This window comes from Ranitomeya variabilis, chromosome 6 (assembly GCF_051348905.1).
Source record: "Ranitomeya variabilis isolate aRanVar5 chromosome 6, aRanVar5.hap1, whole genome shotgun sequence".
In the NCBI taxonomy this organism is placed as follows: Eukaryota; Metazoa; Chordata; class Amphibia; order Anura; family Dendrobatidae; genus Ranitomeya; species Ranitomeya variabilis.
In genome coordinates, this window is record NC_135237.1 from 496,109,037 (window position 1) to 496,136,777 (window position 27,741).

The following is a 27,741-nucleotide window of genomic DNA, read 5'->3' on the forward strand; positions in this document are numbered from 1 at the left end:
TCTCTGCTACAGTACAGTCTGATGATGCTGGGTGTACAGAGCCAGCATAACAGGTTACTCACTATATATGTGTGATATATGAGTAAAGGCTCCATCTCTGCTACAGTACAGTCTGATGATGCTGGGTGTACAGATCCAGTGTGACAGGTTACTCCCACTATATATACATGTGATATATGAGTAAAGGCTCCATCTCTGTGCAGCATGCTTATCATGTATACAGACTTTGAGTACATGTTAGATCCTGGGTCTCCAGGTTATTTTCCTTGCTGCACATATAATCTGTGCATGACTTCCAAATCCGTGCTTTATTTCTGGAGACATGGCAGCCTTTAGTCCTATTATGTTGCATGTGTTGCATGCTGTCCTGCCTGATATATCCACCCCCTTTTTCTGTATATTGTCCCCTTCATATGTTTGCAGGATTGGGTTATACCCACTGAGCACTTATTATATTACCTAAGATGGTGGACAGCACAAGCCTGAGTGGATTACCTGGAGCCTTACTATATATATATTTCCTACCTCCCAACTTTTGAAAATGGAAAAGAGGGACAAAGTTTGCGGCGCGCTGCGGCAAATTTTAGGCCACGCCTCTGACCACACCCATTCATAATTAGTCACCCATATCCACGTCCCAACCACACCCATTTAGCACTGCTGATCACACTGTTTTATGTACAATAATTATAACCAAAAATATGGCCAGTGCCACACAGTGCTCCATACTGTATAATGACCCCACATGATGCTCCATACTGTAAAATGGCCACACACAGTGCTCCATACTGTATAATGGCCACACAGTGCTCCATACTGTATAATGGCCACACATGATGCTCCATACAGTATAATGGCCACACATGATGCTCCATACTGTATAATGGCTGCACATGATGCTCAATACTGTATAATGGCCACTCATGATGCTCCATAGTGTATAATGGCCACACATGATGCTCCATACTGTAAAATGGCCACACATGATGCTCCATACTGTATAATGGCCACACATGATGCTCCATACTGTATAATGGCCACACATGATGCTCAATACTGTATAATGGCCACACATGATGCTCCATAGTGTATAATGGCTGCACATGATGCTCAATACTGTATAATGGCCACACATGATGCTCCATAGTGTATAATGGCCACACAGTGCTCAATACTGTATAACGGCCACACACAGTTCTCCATACTGTATAATGATCCCACATGGTGCTCAATACTGTATAATGGCCACACATGATGCTCCATACTGTATAATGACCACACATGATGCTCCATACTGTATAATGGCCACACATGATGCTCCATACTGTATAATGGCCATTGGCCGCACATGATGCTCCATACTGTATAACGGCCACACATGACGCTCCATACTGTATAACGACCACACATGATGCTCAATACTGTATAATGGCCACACAGTTCTCCATACTGTATAATGATCCCACATGATCCCCCTCACTCCTGTATGCATGGCTCATATTCCCCCCCCCCCTTGTATGCATGGCTCATCTCCCTCCCATCCCATATACATGGCTCATATCCCCCCTCCTGTATGCATGGCTCATATTCCCCCTCCTGTATGCATGGCTCATATTCCCCCCCTGTATGCATGGCTCATATTCCCCCCCCCTGAATGCATGGCTCATATTCCCCCCCCCTGAATGCATGGCTCATATTCCCCCCCCTGAATGCATGGCTCATATCCCCCCCCCTGAATGCATGGCTCATATTCCCCCCCCTGAATGCATGGCTCATAGTCTCCCCCTGTATGCATGGCTCATATTCCCCCCCCCCCCCCCGAATGCATGGCTCATATTCCCCCCCTGAATGCATGGCTCATATTCCCCCCCGGAATGCATGGCTCATATTCCCCCCCCGAATGCATGGCTTATCTCTCCACCCCCCCGCTCCCGCTCCTGCTCCCATATTGCGTAGCGTGCCGGCTTATGTCCTCCTTCATCCCCCTGTCCCCTGTCCCTCATACTCACCTGTCTCACATCGCGCGGCCGCGCCGACATCCCCCTCGCTCTGTCCAGACTCCCGGCGCAGCACCTTCTTCCTGCGTGAGCGGTCACGTGATACCGCTCATTAAGGTCATGAATATGCGCAGCATATGGCAGGCAGGGAGTGGGCACTACCAACGCAGTCATGGCGGGCAGTGAGTGGACACTAATAACTCAGCACATGGCGGGCAGTGAGTGGGCACTAATAACTCAGCACATGGCGAGCAGTGAGTGGGCACTAATAACTCAGCACATGGCGAGCAGTGAGTGGGCACTAATAACTCAGCACATGGCGGGCAGCGAGTGGGCACTCCTAGTGTGATGCTGCACCTTGCTCTGGAGAACACATCATGGGCCCAGTTTTCAGCCCTGCCTATTGTATGTAGGTAGCGTGACTGACTGGGGACACAGACCTTGCAGTTTTCTGCACATACACTTATGGCTGCAGGCAGCTTATACTAGACCTACATATTATATTTTCTTACTATGTATGTGCAGCTGGTGATTAGAGAGCCTGTCTGTAACTGCTGTAGAGGAGCAGGCGGCTTCTTTATTGTTACAGCATGTAACACAGCATTGCCCATCATCGAATGTATCTGACCTTATGATGGGACATTTTCCAGTATCAACCTGTAATATACCTTGGTTGTAAACTTACATGGCATTTTTATCTTCACTTATCCCACATCTTGTGCAGTTGGGGGGGTCCTTGAAGTTGGTTATAAATTGGTCTGGGGGATCCATTGGGATATGGATTCCTCTTTTTGGAATTTAATTTGGTTCTTGATCTGGTGAATGGTAGAGGGGATTTTCAGCAAGGGTTTGTTGAATCCTCAGGAAGTTCAAGTGAACATTGGAACCCTGTGGTTGTGGTGCTCCCGAGCCAGTGGGGTAACGGCTGGGAGTAATTGGTACATTTTATGTTCACTTTTTGTTTGGTAATCACCAGATCTTATGAGCTTCAAGGACTCCTCCCAGCATGTTAATGTTCTTTATGCTTTGATGTTTTATTGTATGCTGTTTTAATTCTTATATTGTCCCATTCATATATTTGCAGGAATGGTGTATATCCACCGAGGGCTTAATTTTTTATTACTTAAAGGGAACCTGTCACCCCGTTTTTTCAGTATGAGATAAAAATACAGTTAAATAGGACCTGAGCTGTGCTTTACAATAGTGTATTTTTTGTCCCCTGATTCCCCACCTATGCTGCCGAAATACCTGGTCTGGTCAAATGGGCGTGGTGAAATCGCTGTTTCTCCCCCACATCTTGCTTATCTTTCCGGCGTTGGCGTAGTGGTATGCCCGGATAGCCGAATACACTGCGCAGCTGAAGAAAAAGAGCGCGATCTGCGCTATTCCCCGCTTTATCGCTGGCAGCGGCCATCTTCCTGAGGCAGTGCGTGCGCAGATGGGAGTGCTCTGCTTCCCGGGGCTTCAGGAAAATGGCTGCGGGATGCCGCGTGTGCGCAGATGGAGATCGCGGCGGCCATTTTCCTGAAGCCGAGATGCGAACTGTTGGGCATGCGCAAATCACTACGCCAACACCGGAAAGATAAGCAAGATGTGGGAGAGAAACAGCGATTTCACCATGCCCATTTGACCAGACCAGTGTGATTGACAGGCGAAAACGGCGACTTTTGTAAGGTATTTCGGCAGCATAGGTGGGGAATCAGGGGGACAAAAAATACACTATTGTAAAGCACAGCTCAGGCCCTATTTAACGGTATTTTTTATCTCATACTGAAAAAAACGGGGTGACAGGTTCCCTTTAAGATGGTGGATAGCACAGACTGAGTGGATTACCTGGAGCGGGGGGGGGTCCTTGAAGTTGGTCTGGGGGATCCATTGGGATATGGATTCTTCCTTTTGGTATTAAATATGGTTCTGGATCTGGTGAAATGTGGAGGGGAGTTTCGGCAAGGGTTTGTCGGATCCTCAGGAAGTTCAGTGAACATTGGAACCCTGTGGTTATGGTTCTCCCGAGCCAGTGGGGTAACGGCTGGGAGTAATTGTTGGTACATTTTATGTTCACTTTATGTTTGGTAATCGCCAGATCTTATGAGCTTCAAGGACTCCTCCCAGCAAGCTAAGGTTATTTATGCTTTGTTGGGTTATTGTATGTTTGTTTTAATAAAGGTGTGTATTTAAAAAAAAAGAACTTATTTGTTTCTTTTTTAGTGGGTCCTTGAAGCTAATTATGATTTGGTCAGTAGGGGTAACCATCTCAGGTATGGACCCTCTGTTTAGGGGGGGTATTCATCATAGTATGACCCTTTATGTGGAGGAGTAAACATCTCGGGTATGGCCCCTGGATGGAGGGGTGTACATCATAGTATGACCCCCTGGTATGGAGGGGTAACCATCTTTGGTATGGCCCCCTGGTGTGGAGGAGTGACCGTCACTGTATGGCCCCCTGGTCTGCAGAAGCATTTATATCTTACAAGACCCAGTTAGTGTAAAGTCCCTGTGGTCATGGCAATCATATTCTACATGCCTACAAATTAAATTGGGTCCTATGAGCTAGGAACAATAGCTGGAAAAAAAAAAAAAAAAAGGTAGGCATGCATTTCAATACAATCTGTAGCTTCAAGGACGCTCTCTTTTTTCATGTGACTTGAGAATGCTGAGGCCATGTGCACACGTTCAGGATTTTTCGCATTTTTTTCGCTATAAAAACGTGATAAAAACGCGAAAAAAACGCTTACATATGCCTCCTATTATTTACAGGGTATTCCGCATTTTTTGTGCAAATGTTGCGATTTTTTCCGCAAAAAAATCACATCGCGGAAAAAAAAGCAACATGTTCATTAAAAATGTGGAATTGCGGGGATTCCGCACACCTAGGAGTGCATTGATCTGCTTACTTCCCACACGGGGCTGTGCACACCATGCGGGAAGTAAGCAGATTATGTGCGGATGGTACCCAGGGTGGAGGAGAGGAGACTCTCCTCCACGGACTGGGCACCATATAATTGGTAAAAAAAAAGAATTAAAATAAAAAATAGTCCTATACTCACCCTCTGATGGCCCCCGAAGTGTTCCCGCCTCTCCGGTGCATGCTCTCTCTTCGGTTCCTATAGATGGTGTGGTTCAGGACCTGTGATGACGTCACTGTCTTGTGATTGGTCGCGTGACCGCTCATGTGACTCACGCGACCAATCACAAGCCGCGACGTCATCACAGGTCCTGAACCACACCGGCATCTATAGGAACGGACGCCGCTGAGGAGATCGTCTGGGTGAGTATAACCATTTTTTATTTTTTTTATTATTTTTAAACATTCTATCTTTTACTATTGATGCTGCATAAGCAGCATCTATAGTAACAAGTTGGTCACACTTGTCAAACAGTATGTTTGACAAGTGTGACCAACTTGTCAGTCAGTTTTCCAAGCGATGCTACAGATCGCTTGGAAAACTTTAGCATTCTGCAAGCTAATTACGCTTGCAGAATGCTAAAAAAACGGGAAAAAAACGGGAAAAAAAACGCAAAAAAAAATGCGGATTTCTTGCAGAAAATTTCCGGTTTTCTTCAGGAAATTTCTGCAAGAAATCCGGACGTGTGCACATACCCTGAGGCACAGATTTTGACTATTTATATTGACCAACTCCTGTTTCTTTCAAGGTTGTCCTCTGGACAATGCAGTAATCTGGGGCATTAAACTGAAGAGCAATGTACCTAATATGGGTGCCCTGGAGTCAGTGGGAGTGACTAAGGGAAAAGTAATAAAGTGCATCCCGATGCCCTTGAGCCAGTGGGAGCGGCTAAGGGTGAAGAAATCAAGCGCATTAACACGAAGGGCGATGTGCCTATTCCCAATGCCTTTGTCCCAGTTGGAGAGGGTTAACCCCTTTCTGACATCTGACGTACTATCCCGTCGAGGTGGGGTGGGCCCGTATGACCACCGACGGGATAGTACGTCATACGCGATCGGCCGCGCTCACGGGGGGAGCGCGGCCGATCGCGGCCGGGTGTCAGCTGCATATCGCAGCTGACATCCTGCACTATGTGCCAGGAGCGGTCATGGACCGCCCCCGGCACATTAACCCCCGGCACACTGCGATCAAACATGATCGCGGTGTACCGGCGGTATAGGGAAGCATCGCGCAGGGAGGGGGCTCCCTGCGGGCTTCCCTGAGACCCCCGGAGCAACGCGTTGCTGCGAGGGTCTCCTACCTCCCTCCTCGCCGCAGGTCCCGGATCCAAGATGGCCGCGGCATCCGGGTCCTGTAGGGAGGGAGGTGGCTTACCGAGTGCCTGCTCAGAGCAGGCGCTGGTAAGCCTGCAGCCCTGCACAGCAGATCGCCATTCTGACAGAGTGCTGTGCACACTGTCAGATCACCGATCTGTAATGTCCCCCCGTGGGACAAAGTAAAAAAGTTAAAAAAAAAATGTTCCACATGTGTAAAAAAATAAATAAAAAAATAAATTCCTAAATAAAGAAAATATATATATATATTATTCCCATAAATACATTTCTTTATCTAAATAAAAAAAACACAATAAAAGTACACATATTTAGTATTGCCGCGTCCGTAACGACCCAACCTATAAAACTGCCCCACTAGTTAACCCCTTCAGTAAACACCGTGGGAAAAAAAAAAAACAGAGGCAAAAAACAACGCTTTATTACCATACCGCCGAACAAAAAGTGGAATAACACGCGATCAAAAAGACAGATATAAATAACCATGGTACCGCTGAAAACGTCATCTTGTCCCGCAAAAAACGAGCTGCCATACAGCATCATCAGCATAAAAATAAAAAAGTTATAGTCCTGAGAATAAAGCGATACCAAAATAATTATTTTTTCTATAAAATAGCTTTTATCGTATAAAAGCGCCAAAACATAAAAAAATGATATAAATGAGGTATCGCTGTAATCGTACTGACCCGCAGAATAAAACTGTTTTTTCAATTTTACCAACCGCGGAACGGTATAAACGCCTCCCCCAAAAGAAATTCATGAATAGCTGGTTTTTGATCATTCTGCCTCACAAAAATCGGAATAAAAAGCGATCAAAAAATGTCACGTGCCCGAAAATGTTACCAATAAAAACGTCAACTCGTCCCGCAAAAAACAAGACCTCACATGACTCTGTGGACTCAAATATGGAAAAATTATAGCTCTCAGAATGTGGTAACGCAAAAAATATTTTTTGCAATAAAAAGCGTCTTTCAGTGTGTGACGGCTGCCAATCATAAAAATCCGCTAAATAACCCGCTATAAAAGTAAATCAAACCCCCCATCATCACCCCCTTAGTTAGGGAAAAATAAAAAAAATGTATTTATTTCCATTTTCCCATTAGGGTTAGGGTTAGGGCTAGGGTTAGGGTTAGGGTTAGGGCTAGGGTTAGGGCTAGGGTTAGGGCTAGGGCTAGGGTTAGGGCTAGGGTTAGGGCTAGGGTTAGGGCTAGGGTTATTGCTAGGGTTAGGGTTAGGGCTAGGGTTAGGGCTAGGGTTATTGCTAGGGTTATTGCTAGGGTTAGGGCTAGGGTTATTGCTATGGTTAGGGCTAGGGTTAGAGTTATTGCTAGGGTTAGGGTTAGGGCTAGGGTTAGGGCTAGGGTTGGGGCTAAAGTTAGGGTTAGGATTACATTTACGGTTGGGAATAGGGTTGGGATTAGGGTTAGGGGTGTGTCAGGTTTAGGGGTGTGGTTAGGGTTACCGTTGGGATTAGGGTAAGGGGTGTGTTTGGATTAGGGTTTCAGTTATAATTGGGGGGTTTCCACTGTTTAGGCACATCAGGGGCTCTCCAAACGCGACATGGCATCCGATCTCAATTCCAGACAATTCTGCGTTGAAAAAGTAAAACAGTGCTCCTTCCCTTCAGAGCTCTCCCGTGTACCCAAACAGGGGTTTACCCCAACATATGGGGTATCGGCGTACTCAGGACAAATTGGACAACATCTTTTGGGGTCCAATTTCTCCTGTTACCCTTGGGAAAATACAAAACTGGGGGCTAAAAAATAAGTTTTGTGGGAAAAAAAAGATTTTTTATTTTCACGGCTCTGCGTTGTAAACTGTAGTAAAACACTTGGGGGTTCAAAGTTTTCACAAAACATCTAGATAAGTTCCTTGGGGGGTCTAATTTCCAATATGGGGTCACTTGTGGGGGTTTCTACTGTTTAGGTACATCAGGGGCTCTGCAAATGCAACGTGACGCTTGCAGACCAATCCATTTAAGTCTGCATTCCAAATGGCGCTCCTTCCCTTCCAAGCTCTGTCATGTGCCCAAACAGTGGTTCCCCCCACATATGGGGTATCAGCGTACTCAGGACAAATTGGACAACAACTTTTAAGGTCCAATTTATTATGTTACCCTTGTAAAAATACAAAGCTGGGGGCTAAAAAATCATTTCTTTGAAAAAAAAGAGGAATTTTTATTTTCACGGCTCTGCTTTATAAACTGTAGTGAAACACTTGGGGGTTCAAAGCTCTCAAAACATCTAGATAAGTTCCTTAGGGGGTCTACTTTCCAAAATGGTGTCACTTGTGGGGGTTTTTAATGTTTAGGCACATCAGGGGCTCTCCAAACGCAACATGGCGTCCCATCTTAATTCCAGTCAATTTTGCATTGAAAAGTAAAATAGCGCTCCTTCCCTTCCGAGCTCTGCTATGCGCCCAAACAGTGGTTTACCCCCACATATGGGGTATCATCGTACTCAGGACAAATTGCACAACAACTTTTGTGGTCTAATTTCTTTTCTTACCCTAGGGAAAATAAAAAAATGGGGGCGAAATATCATTTTTGTGAAAAAATATGATTTTTTATTTTTACGGCTCTGCATTATAAACTTCTGTGAAGCACTTGTTGGGTCAAAGTGCTCAACACACATCTAGATAAACAGTGGTTTACCCCCACATATGGGGTATCAGCGTACTCAGGACAAATTGTACAACAACTTTTGGGGTCCATTTTCTCCTGTTACCCTTGGTAAAATAAAACAAATTGAAGCTGAAATAAATTTTGTGTGAAAAAAAGTTAAATGTTCATTTTTATTTAAACATTCCAAAAATTCCTGTGAAACACCTGAAGGGTTAATAAATTTCTTGAATGTGGTTTTGAGTACCTTGAGGGGTGCAGTTTTTAGAATGGTGTCACACTTGGGTATTTTCTGTCATATAGACCCCTCAAAATGACTTCAAATGAGATGTGGTCCCTATAAAAAAATGGTGTTGTAAAAATGAGAAATTGCTGGTCAACTTTTAACCCTTATAACTCCCTAACAAAAAAAAATTTGGTTCCAAAATTGTGCTGATGTAAAGTAGACATGTGGGAAATGTTACTTATTAAGTATTTTGCGTGACATATGTCTGTGATTTAAGGGCATAAAAATTCAAAGTTGGAAAATTGCGAAATTTTCAAAATTTTCGCCAAATATCCGTTTTTTTCACAAATAAACGCAAGTTATATCGAAGAAATTTTACCACTATCATGAAGTACAATATGTCACAAGAAAACAATGTCAGAATCACCGGGATCCGTTGAAGCGTTCCAGAGTTATAACCTCATAAAGGGACAGTGGTCAGAATTGTAAAAATTGGCCTGGTCATTAACGTGCAAACCACCCTTGGGGGTGAAGGGGTTAATGGTATATGTTGTCAAGTGCCTGTAAAGCAATTAACAATGGCGTGGCAAGGTTATTAATAATGCCTTTGTAGACTTTTCTGCTATAGGCTTATTTAATTTACTATGTCCAAATATTACAGAAATTATTTAAATTATTTAATGATCGGTTATAATGTTGATATTATATTGTGTATGGCTTTTAATTACTCCTTGTTTATAGTATCTTTCTCTTTTTATACACTCATCACTTTTTGGGTAGTAATAGTAAGTGGGTTTAAGAATTGGTTACTACACAGCCCAGCTACTGTATGTAATGGTGGTTTCCAGAACTAAAATCTGTGAATTAGTGAGTTATTAGAGCTGGCTACAATACATGCGGTATAATAGTTTTTGAGGCATGACAGATGTCATTATACAGGTAGTCAGACTGTGGCTACCCCTTTATTATGGTTTAGTTTCTGCATTACCCATTATAGGATCCACATTGCAGGATGTTTAGCGGCTGTTATTTTGCTGTAGTTACCGTATTATCGATCATAATTTGGTAGTGTTGCTTTGTTAAAATTAATCTGTAGTCCTGGATTTTGTTACTTATATGCACAGTCTTTCCATAGCATGCAGAACTGGTTGATGACTTTATTAGGCATGGGTGATGGGGGTCGAGTCCATTCAAGGTGTCAAATGGCCTCGCTGGTGGCGGTTTAGGAATCAGGTGGAAGTTGCAGACAAGTTAAGGTGGACTCATTTTAACTAATAGAGGATGTAAAACCTCATGGTGGTGAGCAGGCTCGGCTTTGGTGGCCAGCCTCAAGGACGTTGTAATGGTAACATCAATCAGGGGCGGGCACAGTGGTTAAGCACAGGAGTGAGGATAATAGGGTCATTGGTGCCCTGAAAGTTTACTGGCTCTGCTTGAATGGCAAGCCAGCCAGTGCGTGCCGCCCCTTTATGGCTGTCTGTCCTGGTGCTGTATGTCAGACAGCTGGGGATATCGCAGTACTTGTGAATCCCAATGTACTAGCAATCCACCTGACTCCTACTGTGATTATTTAATCCTGTGATTTGAATAAAAGCTGTGGCCATTTTGACAACCAAAATAATGTGTTTTGTGTATTTATTTTAGTACCTAGGTTTACAGTAGTTATGGTGGTTTTAAGAAGGAGTGGGGTCAATCCCATATCCAAAAGTCATGCAGACGGAAGTCACATATTGTCCAAAAAATATAGGCGCCTGATAGCACTCTCATAGAGGCACGCACAGTTCAATTCTCCAAGGAACACTCTTGGGAATAGTCAAATATGTGCGCAATAGTCAGCGTCCAAGCCCAGGGTGTTCAATTAAAACAAAATGTATTCTGCCATAAACGTGAACAACGCTTTGACCAGTACTGTGTCTTTTTAAAGTGTTACGTATTAGTCCATACCAGACGGCTCCCTCACAAAGCAACCTTTGGTGCAGGCCAGTGTCAGGCTCAGAGCCCCTCCGTAAGTGCAAGACACACGGAGAATATTTACTCTGCTACCTAAATTCTGTTTTTTCAGCTATATACAAATATAAACTTGTGTGTTTGCACTAACTCTATCAGAATCTATAGATAATGTGAAAGCTTTCACACTCTTCAATTCAAGAATCAACGTTCAGACTCATATGAACAATAGTCTGCGGTCCTTCACCCACCGAAGAAAAACACAAATGCAATAGTCAACGTTCAGACAATAGCCTATAGGCCCCGTCTCACATAGCGATTTACCAACGATCTCGACCAGCGATACGACCTGGCCATGATCGTTGGTAAGTCGCTGTGTGGTCGCTGGGGAGCTGTCACACAGACCGCTCTCTCCAGCGACCAACGATCAGGGGAACGACTTCGGCATCGTTGAAACTGTCTTCAACGATGCCGAAGTCCCCCTGCAGCACCCGGGTAACCAGGGTAAACATCGGGTTACTAAGCGCAGGGCCGCGCTTAGTAACCCGATGTTTACCCTGGTTACCAAAAAAAAAAAAACACTACATACTCGCCTTTCGGTGTCCGTCAGGTCCCTTGCCGTCTGCTTCCTGCTCTGTCTGAGCCGCCGTACAGTGAGAGCAGAGCGCAGCGGTGACGTCACTGCTGTGCTGTGCTCTCGCTGTACGGCCGGATCTCAGTCAGAGCAGGAAGCAGACAGCAAGGGACCTGACGGACATCAGATGGTGAGTATGTACTGTTTGGTTTTTTTTACATTTACGCTGGTAACCAGGGTAAACATCGGGTTACTAAGAGCGGCCCTGCGCTTAGTAACCCGATGTTTACCCTGGTTACCAGTGAAGACATCGCTGGATCGGTGTCACACACACCGATTCAGCGATGTCAGCGGGACCTCAGCGACCAAAAAAAGGTCCAGGCCATTCCGACACGACCAGCGATCTCACAGCAGGGGCCTGATCGCTGGTACGTGTCACACATAGCGAGATCGCTACTGAGGTCGCTGTTGCATCACAAAACTTGTGACTCAGCAGCGATCTCGCTAGCGATCTCGCTATGTGAGACGGGGCCTTATGTCTCCTAGGCTACTGCTGGAAGGATGTAGAATTGTAGTCAGTGAGTGACAATGTTTTCATGACACTATATCTAATATTCTCCACCAGACTATTTAGAAGAGCTTCCACATTTCTGGGCTTTGCAACTTGTCTACATAGCTGTTCATGGTCAGATGCAAAACAGTCAGGTCTGGGTCCTGCTCTGCCCCTGTCTATTTTGTGGTCTTCTGACACATAGCGAGGTGAACTACAAGAGTTAGAGGCCATCATGATTGGGTACACCTTGTCACGGTGGGATGGCTTTTACTCTCTTTTGATTAAAATAGTGTCAATCAAGTACCCGTTTGTAATTTACATGTACTATTAATATTTGCTTACTATAGGGTAACATCAGAATTATACCAGAATGGTAACCCATGGTATAGGGTAGTCGTCGTTTATAAAAAAAAAGGTTTTGCACTTTAATCGTAAAGATAGTATACCCTTAGAGGGTAATTGCATGTGATAGTCTGTCATAGTACGGTTTTCTATTCTTGAAAGTTAATACATTGATGTAAATATGTTTGCAACTTTCAAATATTAATTCCTCCCATAAAGGGAAGCCAAAGTTTATATTAACTTTTCTTAAGCATTTAAAAATGTTTTTGCAAGTATTGTAACAACCTGTTGTTTATGTTTTCTTTTTCCCAGTCGGGGAGTACTGGAGTTAACGGCGGGGAGTGTAACACCCCAGGTAACCGGTTGTTACCACGATGTTGCCTTCCTTTTCGGGGAGGGTGATAGTGCAGCGCCCCAGAGTCCTGGTCGTTGCAGTACTGATGCTCCGCCGCTAAGGGGAGTGATGGTACGTCTGATGGCACTGAAGGAGTTCATCTAACCAGGTATCACAGACACCAATACACTTCATAGTCTGGCCTCCAGGGGGAGCTAAAGGTGCTATGTATTAGGCCACTCCTTACAATCTGGTAAAACTGGGGGTTGGATAGAAAGTTAGAGAGAAGCTGACTGGGTTGGAACCAGGCAACATCCTGTGGCAGAGGGTGTTGCAGGGGAAGATTCAGGGGGGTCCCTGTCAGGGGTGGGATCCTGACAGAGGCCTAGCGAACAGGAAAGAACGTTAAGGAACCGCGCCTGCACTACATCGCAGCGGTATCTCAAGAAAGGACAAGAAGCGAGGTTTATTGTGGAGAGTGAGAAACGAGATCAAAGCAAAAAGGAGATAACACCAGTAGGAGTCGTGCTTTAAGATCGAGGCAACATCCTACTGAGGCGCGTAGCCGGTGGCCGGAACGCCGAGGAAGTATTGAGCTCCAAGCATTACTTCAAACAGCGGCAGGACAGTTAATTATAGGTTGGCTGTCTCACCTAAATCACCTAAGCAGACATAGGGGGCAACTGTGGGAGAGGGGCGTCACTAGGGTCCCGGAAGAACTCCAGGCCTACCCGTCATACGAGTGCATCCTAGCCATATCATCTGGGGGACGGAGAAGAACATGAGAATAGACATAAGTTGTGGGAAAGAACATCAGAAACAGACACAACAATTGTGAGGACTATCCCGTGGTGCTCAGCATGGAAGTACTACAACACACAGGCGCTAGGAAGGCACAGATTTCCACCTGCAAAGGGAACTCTGGAGGTGCCATTGGACCGGCCGGTCTCAGACAGCCCTGTTAACCGTACCCTGGATTGAGGACTAAAGAGACTGCAACCCTGTGTCCTCGTTATTCATCGCGACCTGCACCATGCACCACCACCTACACCTTTCACTGGACGCCCCTTAGCAGGGTCACGGACCGGGTCTAGCCACCGTGACATCCCCAGCATTGAGACAGAGAGGCTCGGTACCGAGTACCCCGCGGCCCTGCGTCTGGGGGTGCTCCAATATCACACTTGAAGGCAAGGAGGATTCTCTTTACCAGGTAATGCACTCACATTCAGCACATTCCGAATCCAGACCAGAAGGGGAAGATCAGGACCCGGATTCAGGGGAGCTTCCCTAACTTTAAGAGTTCTGGTTTGGAGGAGGAGACAGTGAGGAGAGAGGAGGAAGAACAGAGAGAGTGCAGAGCCGTGCAGTCAGGACTGAGCTACAGCTCTGGGAAAGGAACAGAACCCGAGGGGTTGAATCGTGGAGGAGCTTAGAGGAAAGGAGCACAGTGGAGGAAGAGGCTCAGAGGGGAACAGCGACCAGACACCCTCAGAGCCAGAGGGTAGTAGCCGGGCACCGGGAGCCCGAGGTTGTGTTGTTCTCCAGGACACGCAACAGAACTGGAGGGCATAGGACTATATGTCAATTGCCCACACCAAGTCTGAGGTGAAGCATTCCAAAGTGCTCCAGAGAGTGGAAGCAGGGGGGTGGGGATCAGTGGCACAGATTTTAAGTGTGAGGGATTGCGGTAGTATCTCTTAGTGTGAGAAGTATAGGGGTGAGGATTAGTGGGACGTATGAGGTGGGGGGGCCAGGATTGGGGGATATGTCGCCAGCAGTGAGAAGAAGCAGAGAAAGGGAAAGCAGGTGGGTGAAGGAGAGTGATCAGCTCATATTGTATTTTAGTAGGAGAGGTCTGAGGCTAAGGAGCACGTCTGCAGATGAAGTGAGGTAGGGGGGTAAGAGAGAGGGGGAGATAGTTATTTGGTTCGAGGGTGCAGGGGTTTTGGGATAGCGAAGGAGAGTGAGGATTAGTGGAGCAAAAATGGTGAAGGCAAGTGTGAGCATGGTTAAAGAGCAGGGTAAGAAAAGAAAAGGTATGTAAAATTAGAAGACAGTGATTAGTCTTACCTTCTGACCGATTTCTGGTATATTTTTGTTGTTACACTTCAAATGCTGTCACATCTGTCCGAGGTCATATCTGACCTGCTCCATTCAACTTATACCATTCAAGTGTCCATGGAATGAAGCCAGGTGAGAGAGAGGGGAGGAGGAGGAAGCAGGAGGATAGTTCACAGCAGGTAGCAATTAACAGATTGCAGTTAAAAGAACATTTGACTAGCATCAAAGCTGAAGAAAGAGGCAGAATAAAATGGAGAGATGGGGCTAGGTGTGAGGAGCACAGACATATCAAATATGCATTCAGTAAATTTGAAGTATGATACATGGAATTAAAGTCAGGGAAAAAGCAGCCTACCAGTTAGAACAGAGGAAGAGGAGTACATGGGATTCTGGGGTGCAGTGGGTATTCTGGATTAAAAGATAGTTCAGACGTACCTGTGGATGAAAGCAGATGGATCAGGGCATGACAGTATGAAGGAGAATATACCAGGAGTGGGTTTCCTTCTTTCTAAAAACTGTTCCTTCAACCCTATCCAACCCCCACCCTACCTTATCCTTCCTTCTTTCGAGGTTCACTCTGTCCATATCTACTCTCCCTCTAATATAGCTGTCATATACCGACCACCAGACTCAGCCACTGCCTTCAATGACCAATTCTCCACCTGGCTTCTTCACTGTCTCTCTGCTGACATCCCCACCATCATCATGGGTGACTTTAATATCCCTACTGACACCTGCCAGCCAGAAGCCTCCAAACACCTGTCTCTTACCTCATCCTTTAAACTTACTCAGTGGTCCTCCACAGCCACCGACACAGACAGACATACACTAGACCTCATCTTCACCCGCCTCTGTTCCCTATCTAATCTCACAACCTCTCCCTTGCCCCTACCTGACCACCATCTACTCACCTTCTCATCCTTGTCCTTCCACCCCCATGTCCAGCCACTAGCACATCCTCGCAGAAACCTCACACACCTTGACATTCACAGACTCTCAGACTCTCTTCTACCTCTGTCCTCCATATCTTCACTCCATGACATGGACAGCGCCACTGCTTTCTTTAACCCTACCCTCACATCAGCCATAGACTCAGTCACCCCTCTCATACATGGCAAAGTGCGGCAAATCAATAGGCAACCCTGGCACAACAATCTCACCAAAAAACTTTGACAAGCATCCAGGGTCACGGAGCAGCATTGGAAGAAAACACGCCTGCCAGATGACTTCACTGCTTTAAAAGAAGCTACACTTGCCTTCAAATTAGCCCTCACCTCTGCTAAACAGACCTATTTCACAAACCTTGTATCTTCATTATCCTACAACCCAAAACAACTGTTCAGCTCATTCAACTCTCTCCTCCGCCCACCACTGCCACCTCTAACTCCCCTCATCTCTGCCAAAGACTTTGCCACCTACTTCAAAAATAAGATTGACCAAACAAGGCAAACCTTTACTGTTCCACCATCCCAACCACTCCATATACCAGACCTCTGCCCTTCCCTAATAACCTCCCTCTCCAACATCACTGAAGGAAAGCTTACTTACTTCCTTTCCAAATCACACCTCACCACCTGTGCACTTGACCCCATCCCTTCCCACCTCCTCAACCCCACTAACATGCTGATTCGAGCCCTAACCCATCTCTTCAACCTTTCTCTATCTTCTGGTACCTTCCCTTCTGCCTTCAAACATGCCACCATCACACCCATCCTCAAAAAACTAACCTTGACCCAACTACTATGCCCAGCTATCGCCCCATATCACTGCTCCCGTTTGCTTCCAACCTCCTTAAGCAGCATGTCCATGATCAACTTTCCTCCCACCTCTCATCTAACTCTCTCCTTCACAACCTCCAATCTGGCTTCCGCCCCCACCACTCCACCAAAACTACCCTGACCAAAATTACTAATGACTTACTCACAGCCAAAGCTAACAGACAGTTCTCCATCCTCCTCCTTCTTGACCTGTCCTCTGCCTTCGACACAGTCATCCACTGCTACAGTCAACCACTGCCTACTGCTACAGATCTACAGATTCTTTCTTTCCTTGGCATCAAAGACCTTGCCCTGTCCTGGATTGCCTCACACCTTTTGCCTCACACCTTTCCGACCCCACATTTAGCGTTTCCCACTCCCATACTACCTCCTCACCCCACCCTCTCTCTGTTGGAGTCCCTCAAGGTTCTGTCCTGGGGCCCCTAGTTTTTTCCATCTATACCCTTGGCCTAGGACAATCCATAAAGTCCCATGGCTTCCAGTACCACCTGTATGTGGACGACACTCAGATCTAACTCTCTGGCCCAGATGTCACCTCTCTGCAGTCCAAAATCCCAGAGTGTCTATCAGCCATATCCTCCTTCTTCACCTCTCGCTTCCTAAAACTCAATGTAGATAAAACCAAACTCATAATCTGTCCTCCATCTTGCGTATCTCCCACCTATCTATTATGGTTAACGGCATCACGCTCTCTCCCGACCTGAAATCCGCTGCCTCGGAGTAACTCTTGACTCTGCCCTGTCTTTCAATCCGCATGTCCAAACTCTTGCCACCTCCTGTCGCTTCCAACTCAAAAATATTTCCAGAATCCGTCCCTTCCTCAGCCCTCAATCTACTAAAACTCTTGTGCATGCCCTCATCATCTCCTGCCTTGATTACTGCAACACCCTCCTATGCGGCCTCCCCGCTAACTCTCTTGCACCACTCCAGTCTGTCCTCAACTCTGTTGCCCGGTTAATCCACCTCTCTCCTCGCTACTCCCCTGCTTCTCCCCTCTGCAAATCCTTCCACTGGTTCCCAATTCCCCAACGAATCCAGTTCAAACTACTAACACTGACCTACAAAACCATCCACAACCTGTCCCCTCCCTATATCTCTGAACTAATCTCCCAATATCTTCCCTCACGTAATCTTTGATCCTCCCATGACCTCCTACTCCTCTCCACACTTATTCGTTCCTCACACAACCGCCTCCAAGATTTCTCCCGAATATCCCCCATCCTCTGGAATTCCACGCCTCAACACGTCCGATTATCCACCACCCTCGGATCCTTCAGACGGAACCTGAAAACCCATCTCTTCAGGATAGCTTACAGCCTGCAATAACCATTCTGCTGCCTCACCACCACCCGAGCTGCTGCCTCACCACCACCCAAGCTGCCGCGTCAGCACCACCCGAGCTGCTGCACCCCCTACCTTCTGTCATTTCCCCATTATCCCATAGAATGTAAGTCTGCAAGGACAGAGTCCTCTCCCCTATGTACCAGTCTGTCATCGTAAATTTGTTTACTGTAAGCGATATCTATAACTTTGTATGTAACCCCTTCTCATGTACAGCACCATGGAATTAATGGTGTTATATAAATAAATAATAATAATGATAATAATATAGGCCATTTTTCATTTTGTTTTTATCCTACGATGTGTGCCTTTGAATATTCCAAAATACGCCCAAAAGAAACCATGGTCCCGATTCATCATTGCCTTTGCGCTTGATTTTTGTCTAGTTTTGTGTATTTTGCATTTTTTGTTTACACTCAATTTATTATTCTATTTGGGCCTTTTTTTGTCTATTTTGTATGTACTTGTCTGTTTTCTTTTTGTTTTCCACTTTGTGGATGGACTTTGCTTGATTTATCAATTGTGACTTTGTAAAAAGTCACAAAATTTGGCGCAACTTCACTACAGTCCCTTCCCTGGTGTATTTTTGAGTCAGTGTTTTAGCACAATTTTTGCCCCATTTGCAAAACATGTGACTTTTGGCCCCCAAAAGTCACAAAAATAGTTTACTAGACATAAAATAGAACATTTTGACTTTGCTCAGACTTCATGAATCACGTGCATAATTTTGAAGAATTTGGGGCCAAAAACATCATCTAATTCCACAAGACAAAGAATGAAAGAGACTTAAAAAAACGCAAATGATGAATCAAGGCCAAAGTGTATGAAGTATTCTTTCATTGTGCCATGACCCTGGACAAGATGGTTCCGTTTCCAGCCTGGTCAGTTAAGGGTTAACTTTAGTTCGCAGATCTTTGGTTCTGGTGCGGCTATTTAATATTGGCAGTTCCTGGGTTTGGTGTCAGTGATACTCCCGTATATTCGGCTAGTGGTTGCTGATCCAGGTTACTTCCATAATTGTTGTGCCTCTGTTCTTGTGTGCCTTGCTGTGTATGACCCGGTTCATCCCCTGACTCTAGCCTCTGTATCCTGCTTTGTACTGCTCTGTCTCTCCTTGTTATCTGACCTCCTTGGCTTGTCTCCGTTTACTCTTTGTCTTATCCCTAGGTACTACGCGCTCGTCTGGCTTTTGGCCCTCAGCTTTCCTTGACCACGTGTACTGTCTTTGCCTTGCACTCTGTGCATTCAGTTGCCTTCCCTGCACTCACGTGCGGTGGATCCACCCCCTGGTCACGTGACTGCTCAGTGCCAGGTCCTGTGCGTTGATCACTGCTTAGTCTCAGGTCCTTGTGCACAGCGTGCCTTGTCCCTGTACTCCCTGTGATCACCTGATAGCGCCCCCTAGGCAGCACCAGTGACACCACTGATGTCATCACACATTGCCCTTAGTAGTCGAACTGCTTCATAAGTTTATTTTTTTTTGCTGTTTTGACTACATGGAGTAAAGATCTGAAACTTATCACTGGCGTTGAAAGTGAAGCCAAACTTAATTTAAGGACATCAATGGTTTGATTTCTTTACATGTGTAGATTAGATGGGTTGTTCCTGACATCTGGTGAGAATTTCATGTCAATAGCACTTTTAGAAATATATTTACTTAGAAAATTGATGACGTGTTCAATACTTATTTCACCTGCTGTATGTCTGAAGGGACAGACCAATCACTCAAGGGGTATGAGGCAGGAGAAGGCTCTTGGACAGCCGAGATATATCAACTGAAAGGTTTCCTGTAGGCTATGGCTTCATTTTTCATTCCTCAATGTCTCATATCAGGACAATATACTTTACATAATTGAAAAACAAAAGAATTCTAATCAGATGTGAAGAAAAAATAAGTCACATTGACTCATGGCTTCACATGTAATTTTATTTGTATAAATTGAATAGACCAAGTTCTGAGATTTCCCTAGCTCTTGTAAACGAAACCTGAAATGGCTCGTCTCTTATTTCTCACATTTATCTTAATCACATCCTTATATAATGACAAGATGAACTCATAAATGTTCTAATCATGCAAGTGTTAAGCACAGACAATATCATCTGTTCGGGCGACACATTTTCTCACATCATCTCAGATGATTCAGATACTGTCAGAATGTCAGTGCCCGTGTGTGAATGCGCTTGGCTTTGTGATGCCTCCTTGTGATCAGATTAACGTTTTATCTTCTGCTATTTCTAAATATGAGGTGGGATCATAATATCTTGAATGGTTTCCTGCAGGTCAGGAGGGCTCGTTAGTCAACATAACATTTCCATTCCCTGAAGTCCACCCAGCACATAGGGGAGGGGAAGAATGAACCCAGTGTCAGCACTGATGGGTACAGCGATCTATAAATGACCGAGGGGTACCTGCAAATAGACAATCAGGACTTGTCGACCGGACATATAACTAGTGATGTCACGAAGACACGACTGGTCATACGGCAATTGCAATGGTGAGTACTTAATTTTCAATACATATATTTATTTATAAAATTATTATACTGTATATTTTTGTGATATACCATATATCAGAGGCGGACACACCATTGGTGCAGTGTGTGCACAGGGGCCCAAGAGGTAAGGAGGCCCATTTCCACACCCAAAGCAGGTAAAATTTTGCATTAGGAGGAGTCATTTGACTGTAAAGAGCCCAGATATTATTCCAATATACGATATATAGAGCCCAAATGATGCCAAAATGCAGTGCTCAAGAAATGCTAAACAAATAATGTATAAAATATATTTTTTATATATAATATCTAATTTTATAATATAACAATGTATATTATATATAAAATGAGATGCATAAAAAATATATTGTATATATTCTATATAAAATACGATATTACATGTAATAAATATACATGTATTTTTATACTTTTTTGTATTTAATAAAATGTATATGATTTTTAATTGTATAGGTCCAGACACCTGGGCAGACTATTTCCCATGTGCTAAAGGACAAAGCCAATCGCCCATTGAGCTTCACACGCGGTATATTAAGCATGATGTCAGCCTGCGACCATGGACTTTTTCCTACCGCGCAGCATCTTCGATGACTATTGCCAATGACGGCACTACGGTCAGAGTGATGTTTGATGGTTCATCAGGTGATCCTTTATTATATTATGTAAATGATGCTTCTATTTGTACAGGTGAATTGGCATAGCTCGCTGGACATAGAGGAGCTCCTGCACTTTTACTAATACTTGGGGTCCCAGGACACTATGTATCATCTATTGTAAACAATGAAAACCTGATGCAATAGATCCTATAGAAATGAAATAAGGTAGAAATCAGACATTGTAGAAGAGTGAAGACCACCAAAGAGAGGTAGGATAAATGTAATGCAAAAGTCGAATAGTTGCTGAATCCTATTTAGGTTTCCACGAACATTGTTGATACCTTGTGGTATGGATACAAAAAAAGTCATCTGATAGAGAAGAGTGCTGAAAGAAACAAAACAGAGTATAAAGGGTTACTGGAGTAAGTAGATGCCATGTAGATCTGCAGATTGAGGGGATAAAGCATCTTAATCTTGGTTTGTATTAGCGAGAGCCTCTGCTGGCAATTCCTTCGGGGTTTATGCCACTTTCGATGACAAAAATAGCACAGTATGAGTCTATTTTGTAGTCAAAATTAGGAAAATCTTGACATAACCTCAGTGGACCTCATCATCCGTCAACCATGACACCAACGGTGTAACTAGAATCCTATGGGACCCAAATCCCCGATGCAGAATTTGTACCTGGAACCCCAACACACACCCACACCTCTCAGTCCTGTATTTTGGTCGATGCATGGGCTCTTGTAGCGTTCTAAATCCTATAAGGACATATACCGGTAAGTTGCCCACCTCCCCCATTATGTAGTAATGTCCCCCATCCTGGGCTCTTTCCTGGTATATCTGTTCCCCATCCTGGTACATCCAAGTATATATGTCCCTCACCCTGGCCCCATTCTGGTATGTACAGTATAAAAACAGGGGCTTGCAAAATTAGTCACCCTTTTGGCTTTTTACCTATTTTGTTACATTACAACCTTAGACTAAATAGTCTAAGTTGGTGAAGTGAAGTGAGAAAAATATAGGCATAAATTAAATGTATGGGATCAAAAAACTAAAAATTGATATGTGCTGTGCAAAAAAAATATTTTAATACATCAGCAGATTTCCATCTTTATTGGGTCAGAGATCATTATGCTCAACCTCTACTCTATTCATTGTCTATGGGACTGCCAGATATAGCTGTAATGGCTATTTCTGGAAATCCCATACTCAATGAATGGATTGGAGATTGAGCATGCACATCTCTGTTCCATTCAAGCTGGAGCTGCAGAGCTACATTCTTGGGAAGCACAGCCATGTTCTCAGAAATTCTGGAGGTCAATGGTTAGACCCTGAAATTTACCACCGATCCTATGACCTACAGCCTTCAGCCAAACATCTAGTGAACATCAGTGTCCTAAATTATCTTCTTGATCCTGACTCCTTAGGATACGTGCCGACGATCAGGAAGAGTGGTGTTTTGAACGCAGTATATTTTCGCTGAGCCCATAACACTGCGTTCTACATTACGTATTTGTGTTTTGGAACTATGATGATTTACCGCATCTAATCACAATCTATTGGGGAGAATACACACATGAGACTAAGCGTGTCGGCTACAGAAGTCTACATGCTGCGGTTCGTGAGTTTATGAAGCGTTAAAAAGAAGTACAGTGGGCACGAGATTTCTATAAATCCCATCCACTGTGCTTGTAATGTAGAAAGCAGCGTTTTGGACTCAAAGAAAATATGCTTCGTCCAAAACGCTACTCTTTCTGATCGTGGACACGCAGCCTTAGGAGACAGGGTCTGTGCAACCAATGTTACCATGATATTGAGCTATATCATAAAAGTCTCCTTTGTGACTTGTCCAGGAATGAAGAAAGTCTGGTCTTCTCTTCTCTAGTGATAAAAGATGGCCCTCTTACTGGAAGCTACAGACTCCGCCAATTGCAGTTCCATTGGGGTTCTTCTGACGACCAAGGATCTGAACATGTAATAGATGGACTGAAATATGCAGGAGAGGTACTGGAAATAATATCTATTGGTTACTTAATTTTAGTTTTAAGGATATGCACCTAGGACCACTCCAAGAAGAGACAAAATTATAAAACTCACCTTTTGGTGCGGATTACAAAATGTTCCTCCTTTTGGAGAAGGACATGCCCAAATGTGACAAGATTGTTTCAAACATTTGGGACAGTCCTTGAAAATTTGTAACTTATGGCAACTATGGGAAAGGGATACCTGAGACAAATGTGTTCTTCAATATTTAGGATTGATGGGTGTCCAAGCAGTCACACCCAAGGATAGAGATATGCCCATAATTTCCAAGATAGGAAAGCAATATGAATGAGGTTGTAGGGGTCTTGGGACAATGCACCACCAGATGGATAAATAAGCACCTTTGAATGTATTTTCATTTGTTTCTTTTGATTTTTGGGACTGCTAAGCCAAGCGATACACAAAGGTTCACAATTTTTACTCATTTTCTGCAAATTATTACACTAATTTCACATTTGTCATCTCCAGAAAAGCTATTTATTTGCAGTGATATGGTTAATCTGCACGTAAATATTCTTAATAGCAAACGGCCGCTGCTTAGGTGCAGTCTTTACTATTTCATCAGAGTTGCAGCCAAACAGCAGCAGATCATTGACTGCAGCCAGCATGTGATATGATATTGTTCTGCCATTCTCATGGTACAGCTGCACAGACATCACTGGAACGGCGCAGCCGCAGGAGGTGAACATCCACTGTTTTTATTTTAACTGGGGTTTTGAATTGACTAAACCAGGGTTGTCCATTAGCGGACATCCCCTTTAAAATCATGTCTACCTGTCTTAATCAATGTGTGTGGAGCCGACTGACTGATGGTTGGGACAGATGTGGATTGCGCATGTCTGATTTCGGACTGCCAAACGCATTGTTCTCTATGACAATGCCACCGACTGACTCATGTTCTGACGAGACACAGTAGTGCTCAGCGGATTGTGTATCTGAGTATTGGATATCGGCCAAAGCATTATTTGGTCTACAGCCATCTAATGTGTATGGTGCTCTGCGCACACACGCTGCACCGACTGCAGAGCTGACTGACAATCAATGTGCCGGCGAATGATTACAGTGTGCTCACTATATGGGGGTGATTGTAACCGCTTTATGCACACCCCCTATGACTATTAGCAAGTGGCTACAGGAAGTATATACCGTATATACTCCAGTATAAGCTGACCTGAATATCAAAAAACTGGGAAAACTTATTGACTCAAATATAAGCCTGGTATGCATGGTACCCTCGTCCCTATCCTGATATGCATGGCCTCCTCATCTCCATCCTGGCATGTATGGCCTCCTCATCCCCATCCTGGCATATATGGCCTCCTCATCCCCATCCTGGCATGTATGGCCTCCTCATCCCCATCCTGGCATGTATGGCCTCCTCATCCCCATCCTGGTACGCATGGCCCTCTCATCCTGATCCTGGTATTCATGGCCCCCTCATCCTTATCCTGGTATTCATGGCCTCCTCATCCCAATCCTGGTCTGCCTTTCCCCTTCATCCTTATCCAGCTATGCATGGCACCCTCATCTTGGTATGCATGGCACCTTCGTCCCCATCCTGGTATGCATGGTCCCCATCAGAAAAACATAAGCCATCCTACTTACTTTCCCGGCGCTACCTCATAGCGTTCTATTCTGATGCCAATGGCTGATTTATGTTTGTAATGCAGTGACGTCATGTGCTGCTTACAAGCAAAGGACAGCTGCCGAAATACTCATTGCTCTCCAAGCCGGGACTATGGGCGCGTGGAGCAGTGAATGTTCATTGATCATTCTATAGCGGGCACAGTAACCTCAGTTGCTGGCTTGCTCCAGGAATGAGTTTTCACTGCTCTCCACATGCATGGGATTGGAGAGCAGTGAAAATTAATTCCCTTAAATAGTGGGCATACGTGACTGCCTGGCTGCTGTAGGAAGGCAGCGGCTGCAACTACTGTGCCTGCCATTAAAGAGTAATGAATATTCTCTGAACTCCATGCCCATAGTCCCGGCGTGGAGAGCAATAAGTATCAGATACAACACCACAAGTACAGAACTTTAGGTGGGTACGCCCGAGAATAAAAGAGTAAATAGTCCTGGTATAGTCTCACATACAAGAGAGTATTACCATAGATATTTTAAATATAAATACTAGATTAGATTAGATTAAGTATTTTAAGTATAAATACTAGATCAGTCCGATATACACAATTTAATAACAATCATAATAAGAAAAATAGAATTCACAGATTCCAGGTAAAGGCACATATCATATTGCACTTAGCCCTGCAATATAACGACATACTGTAATTGTAGATGTACACATAGTGTATCAAAGGTATAGGATAGTGCAATGCAGTGAGAAGCCCATTGGAAATGCTTAGTCCAAGCGAAACGCGCGTCGGGTGTGGTGGGTCCCCACATATTGTCCTAAGGTAATTATACCTCTCAGTCCTGATATGAGATAATGGGCTTCTGAATGCATTGCACTATCCTATACCTTTGATACACTATATATACAGCTACAATTATAATTATTATAATACTATCTCGTATGTGAGGTTTATACCAGGACTATTTATTATTTTATTCTAGGGGGTTTACCAACCTAATGTTCTGTACTTGTGGTGTTGTATCTGATTCTTTTATTTATTGTTTTTACTTGAATTTACAATAAACTGAATTTTTAACAGTTTACTGTAGCTGGTGTTGCAGCAATTTTCCTATCAGTTCTATTGTCTTTACATCTTGTCACTGTCTTCTATTGTACATTTCCAATAAAAATTGTACTTTTACTTTTTGTATTGTTTAGGCACAAATAAAGTGCTTTTCATTCATCGATAAAGTCATCTTACATAATGGAAACACACTTGTTTTGTTTTACAGTTACAATTTGTTCATTGGAATTCCAAGTACGATAATGTTACAGAAGCCAAGAAGAATCCTGACGGAGTGACTATAATAGCTGTGTTTTTAAAAGTAAGATGAACTTTGGAGAATAATATCATTGATGTTATTGAATATTTGCATAGATGATGCAGTATGAGGCAAAAAAAGACTAAATTTTGCTATGCCATATTGGATGACAGTCATCCTTGTGCTTGCACCCAAATTTTTGCTCAAATTGCGACATTTCATTGTCAGTGTTACATTTATTAGTTTGACACCATAACATATTTCTGATTGTATTTCTATATAAAAGTCCTCTTTCTCGCAGAAGAGACAATTTGCATATTTAATCTGCCAGAGGAGCATGGAAGGCGTTTAAGTCTCCTCATACTGATGTGCCAGACCGGGCATGTCACTCTCTACAATGAGAAACCTTACCCCTTAGATCCCAGTCTTAAGGTACCGTTACACTAAGCGACTTACCAACGATCACGACCAGCGATCGTGATCGTTGGTAAGTCGTTGTGTGGTCGCTGGGGAGCTGTCACACAGACAGCTCTCTCCAGCGACCAACGATCAGGGGAAAGACTTCGGCATCGTTGAAACTGTCTTCAACGATGCCAAAGTCCCCCTGCAGCACCCGGGTAACCAGGGTAAACATCGGTTTACTAAGTGCAGGGCCGCGCTTAGTAACCCAATATTTACCCTGGTTGCCATTGTAAAAGTAAAAAAAAAACACTACATACTCACCTTCTGAAGTCTGTCACGTCCCCCGGCGTCCACACGCTGCTGCAGAGAGCTTTCCCTGCACTGAATGTGTCAGCGGCGCCGGCAGTAACAGTGGTGAAGTCACCGCTGTGCTCTGCTTTACGGCCGGCCGGCGCTCACACAGTCAGTGCAGGGAAAGCTCTCTGCAGCAGCGCATGGACGCCGGGGGACGTGACAGACATCAGAAGGTGAGTATGTAGTGGTTTTTTTTTTACTTTTACAATGGTAACCAGGGTAAATATCGGGTTACTAAGCGCGGCCCTACGCTTAGTAACCCGATGTTTACCCTGGTTACAAGTGAACACATCGCTGGATCAATGTCACACACACCGATCCAGCGATGACAGCGGGTGAGCAGCGACGAAATAAGGTGCTGGCCTTCTAGCTCCGACCAACGATATCACAGCGGGATCCAGATCGCTGCTGCGTGTCAAACACAACGATATCGCTATCCAGGACGCTGCAACGTCACGGATCGTTGTCGTTCTCGTTGGAAAGTTGTTCAGTGTGAAGGTACCTTTAGCCTCTCACCCAGCTAAATCAGATCTCATACTTTGTACTGATGAGGGGCAATACCCTGAAACACCGCATCTCCAAATTGAGATTTTGATTTGGCTTTTATCCTGTCATATTTCAAGGCTCGTTAAAGGGTTGGTAATGACTTGTAGGATCGCTACTTCCAATAGGTGGCACTAGAGTTCAAGTCCTCTTCCTCTCTGAAGAGACAATTTGCAAATTATATAGTCATAAACTAGTCATAAATTCTAGGTCTTGGGTGACTGTCTTAATCTTAAAGGCATGGAACAAATACATTTATGTTAAAACCATTTTTACCTAGAAAGTCTCAATTTGCCAAATTTCTACATTCATGCGTGACATTTCATACATCCAACTAGGCGGGGAAAGATGTGGAGACAAACGGACGAATAATTTATGCTCCAGT

General features: G+C 44.4%; 2 protein-coding genes across 2 annotated transcripts in view; one reads left to right on the forward strand and one right to left on the reverse strand.

Moving 5' to 3' along the window:
* LOC143782854 (E3 ubiquitin-protein ligase RNF31-like) overlaps positions 1-27,741 on the reverse strand; it is a 346,633-nt gene that overhangs the window by 94,969 nt on the left and 223,923 nt on the right. The gene's annotated exons all lie outside the window — the stretch shown is intronic.
* The window catches only part of LOC143782856 (carbonic anhydrase 3-like), a 30,042-nt gene continuing 22,620 nt past the window's right edge, over positions 20,320-27,741 (forward strand). The window contains exons 1-4 of the mRNA XM_077270775.1: positions 20,320-20,505; positions 20,974-21,162; positions 23,005-23,123; positions 26,028-26,120. Coding sequence (XP_077126890.1) covers positions 20,466-20,505; positions 20,974-21,162; positions 23,005-23,123; positions 26,028-26,120 — 441 coding nt within the window. The 5' untranslated portion in view covers positions 20,320-20,465. The remainder of the gene's footprint in view (positions 20,506-20,973; positions 21,163-23,004; positions 23,124-26,027; positions 26,121-27,741) is intronic.